General features: G+C 31.9%; 1 protein-coding gene across 1 annotated transcript; it reads left to right on the forward strand.

Moving 5' to 3' along the window:
* Positions 1-333: 333 nt before the first annotated feature.
* LOC101492840 (sugar transport protein 10-like) lies at positions 334-2284 on the forward strand. Its single transcript, XM_004513761.3, has 3 exons — positions 334-844; positions 948-1571; positions 1696-2284. The coding sequence occupies exons 1-3, from the start codon at positions 386-388 to the stop codon at positions 2143-2145; spliced, it is 1533 nt and encodes a 510-aa protein (XP_004513818.1). The 5' UTR covers positions 334-385; the 3' UTR covers positions 2146-2284.
* The last annotated feature ends 1507 nt before the right edge of the window (positions 2285-3791 follow it).

Consider the following 3791-nt stretch of genomic DNA (forward strand, 5'->3'; position numbering starts at 1 on the left):
TTTATTTTTTCTCATTACACCATAAATAGATTGACAGAGTATCGTTAGGTATTATTTAAAGTGGTTTGTTCTATCATTACGTTTGATAATCTAATCCAAAAATTAGCTCTTATCCCAAGTCCCGATAATATTGTATCGACACCAAATCTAGAGAAAGAATGCTCCTATCTTAGCAAATTACTAGGATGCAAATAGTTACGAATATTAAAAATGTATGTACTGTTGAAACAACTACACGTTTGTTATGACTTCCTCTTATCTTGTTGTCAATAATCTACGTTATAAAATGGGCATAATATTTCACATCTAACACATCAAGAAAGAAAAGTGAGAACAAGTTTACATCACAGACATCCCTAAACCTTAAGATACACGGGTTTGAAAGATGGCTGGTGGAGTCTTAGTTGCTTCAAAAAATGGAAGGCAATATGAAGGGAAGGTCACATCATTTGTGTTGGTCACATGTTTGGTGGCGGCCATGGGAGGTCTACTTTTTGGTTATGATCTTGGTATTACAGGAGGAGTGACTTCCATGGAACCATTCCTTGTCAAATTCTTCCCTGGTGTTTACAAGCAAATGAAAGATGAATCTGGGCACGAGAGCCAATATTGCAAATTTGACAACGAGCTCCTTACTTTGTTCACATCTTCCTTGTATCTTGCAGCATTAATAGCTTCTTTCTTTGCTTCCACGACTACAAGAATGTTTGGACGTAAGGCCTCAATGTTTGCGGGTGGCTTGTTTTTCCTTGTTGGGGCTTTGTTGAATGGTTTTGCTGTCAACATTGAAATGCTTATCCTCGGTCGCCTATTGCTTGGTTTCGGTGTAGGATATTGTAATCAGGTATGAATTGGTATCAATCTTATGCTTCCATGTTATGATGTATAAAAGGTCAAGAATATTGCAAGACTGATTGCATTTAATTTTGTTTGTGGCTCCTAAACAGTCTGTTCCAGTGTATTTGTCTGAAATGGCTCCAACACAGATCAGAGGTGCACTCAACATTGGCTTCCAAATGATGATCACAATTGGAATCCTAGGTGCAAATCTTATCAACTACTGGACTGCCAAACTTGAGAGTGGATGGAGAATTTCTTTGGGTATTGGAGCCGTCCCAGCAATCATGTTGTGTATAGGATCTTTTTTCTTAGGTGACACACCAAACTCTATGATTGAAAGGGGCCAAAAAGAAGGAGCTAAGAAAATGCTGCAAAAGATTCGTGGCATTGATAATGTTGATGAGGAGTTCCAAGACCTAATTGATGCTTGCGAGGAAGCCAAAAAGGTGGAGCACCCGTGGAAGAATATTACACAACCAAGATACAGGCCTCAACTCACTTTTTGCTCTCTCATTCCATTCTTCCAACAACTCACCGGCATCAATGTTATCATGTTTTATGCACCTGTGCTTTTCAAAACTCTTGGTTTTGGAAACGATGCTTCGCTCATGTCCGCAGTAATTACCGGAGGTGTCAACGTTGTTGCTACTTTTGTTTCCATCTTCATTGTGGACAAGTTTGGAAGAAGGATTTTGTTCCTTGAAGGTGGTGTCCAAATGTTTATTTGCCAGGTGAAAATTGCAACTTAACTAGTAATTAATTCGTTATATTTTAAAATTAGTATCCACGCACCGCTCTCAAACTAAGCCATTTTAAAATCATGACTAATATTAATGTTATAATCATTTATTGTAGATTGTTGTTGGAAGCATGATTGCTATCAAGTTTGGAGTTAGCGGTGAAGGATCGTTTACCAAAAATGAAGCCAATCTTCTCTTGTTCTTTATATGTGCATATGTTGCGGCATTTGCATGGTCTTGGGGTCCGTTGGGATGGTTAGTGCCTAGTGAAATATGCTCTCTTGAGGTTCGATCTGCAGGTCAAGCTACCAATGTTGCTGTGAACATGTTGTTCACCTTTGCCATTGCTCAAATTTTTCTTACTATGCTTTGTCACTTGAAGTTCGGACTTTTCTTCTTCTTTGCTGGCTTTGTGCTCATCATGACAATTTTCATTGCCTTGTTTCTGCCCGAGACAAACAGCGTCCCCATTGAAGAAATGAATAAAGTGTGGAAGTCTCATTGGTTTTGGACAAAGTTTGTTCCTCATGTTGTCACTGATAATGACCACAAGGTGGATGCTTGATTTTATTTTTAAGGAAATGCTCGTGGCGTAGACCAAGATGTGTGATATAATAGTTTCCGTAGAATTACTTTGATTTTGTTGTAGTCCTTTTGTAGCTACAAATTTATTTATAATTCTATTCATTTAGGATTGATCTCTGATAAATTGATGTATTAATATACTGTAGTTGTAGTTTGAAGACATAGTTAGTTTTCTTTAATTTAATTTAATACTTTGAAGGAAAAATCGTTATCCAAAAACAAAATATGGTTGTAAAACTATGGCATTTCCTAACTAAATCTCATTGAAATATTTGTATGTTATAATAAATGAACTATTGGTTTTTGGTTTGTGAAGATAAATCAGTTAGTTTATTGTAGATTTATATGCCCATCAATTTAGTTCAATGAAAACTTTGATATTTGTGAAGTTCATCAATTAAAAATTTTACTTCAATATACTCAGGCTCAAAATAAGTTGATAAATATAGTTTTTAAGTCGTGTTTTTTTTTCTTTCACAAAAGACATTTTTTTTTTCAAAATATATTCCTACTCTTAAACTGAGTTAACACATCATCTATTTCTACATTACCATAATTCTTCCAACAAACCTCTTAACCAATAAATTTAAATATGTATTCATTCTAAATATTAACAAACAAGCGGAAAATGTTGAACTAACCATACTAATCATACTGGGATAAATATTATTTGTGTTATTATCGAATGAAAATGTCAAAATCAGTCCAAAGATGTTTGGAAAATAAATTTTACCACGAATAGACTTATCGAACTAAAATAAAACTTTTTCATGACGAAAGCAACAACAAAATAAACAAATATAATTATCTAAGAAAGAAAATACTTATGGAAGAAAAACACAGTTTTAATATTAATGCATAATAACACTCTTGATAATTTAATGAAATTTTGTTGTGGTTTATTTATACTTGTTCAACAAATGTAAAGTTTTTAAGAGCAAACAAGCACGTCATGAAATCAAATAACGCCGTGAATCTTTTCTACGTTAGCACCCAACTAATAAGATTGCATTAAACTAGTCATACTTTCATAAAATATATCAATGTTTATTTTGAAATAATATGTACATTTAAGACAAAAATAATAACAATATATATTTTAATGAACTTTTTGTCCTTGTAATAAATAATTTTTTCCATTTTCATTTATGATTTTTTATTTTATTTTAACAGGTTAGAGTAATTTATTTTAGTTTTATTTAAATCGTTGTTTTTTTAGTTTTTGTCTCTATAATACATATTTATTTACTTAAACCTCTCAAATAGTTGACTTATGTTTCATTAGACGCTGTATGCTCAATAAAATAAAACACCAAGCAACCCAAAATATAAACAAAAGTATATTTGAATCATGTAAACAAAATAAAAAGTGTTAAATTAAAATATAATAATATATTGATCATATTGAAACAAATTTTTGGAACATAAATAAAAAATTACTATATTACGGATATCAATGTTATATTCAAGTATGAATAAAAAATAGTTTACTTAAAATTAATAATTGTACTAAAATTAAATATTGACGTAAAACAATCTAAAACATTTTATACCTTTATTAAATTATTCACTCAATCACAAAAACTTAAACGTTGTGTCCATACCATACATTAATAATTAAGTAAC

This window comes from Cicer arietinum, chromosome 6, assembly GCF_000331145.2.
Source record: "Cicer arietinum cultivar CDC Frontier isolate Library 1 chromosome 6, Cicar.CDCFrontier_v2.0, whole genome shotgun sequence".
Taxonomy (NCBI): domain Eukaryota; kingdom Viridiplantae; phylum Streptophyta; class Magnoliopsida; order Fabales; family Fabaceae; genus Cicer; species Cicer arietinum.

Coding starts and splice junctions, on each gene's coding strand:
- LOC101492840 (XM_004513761.3), top strand. CDS start 386: ATGGCTGGTGGAGTCTTAGTTGCTTCAAAAAATGGAAGGCAATATGAA. Junction 845..947: donor GTGTAGGATATTGTAATCAG/GTATGAATTGGT, acceptor GCTCCTAAACAG/TCTGTTCCAGTGTATTTGTC. Junction 1,572..1,695: donor TCCAAATGTTTATTTGCCAG/GTGAAAATTGCA, acceptor CATTTATTGTAG/ATTGTTGTTGGAAGCATGAT.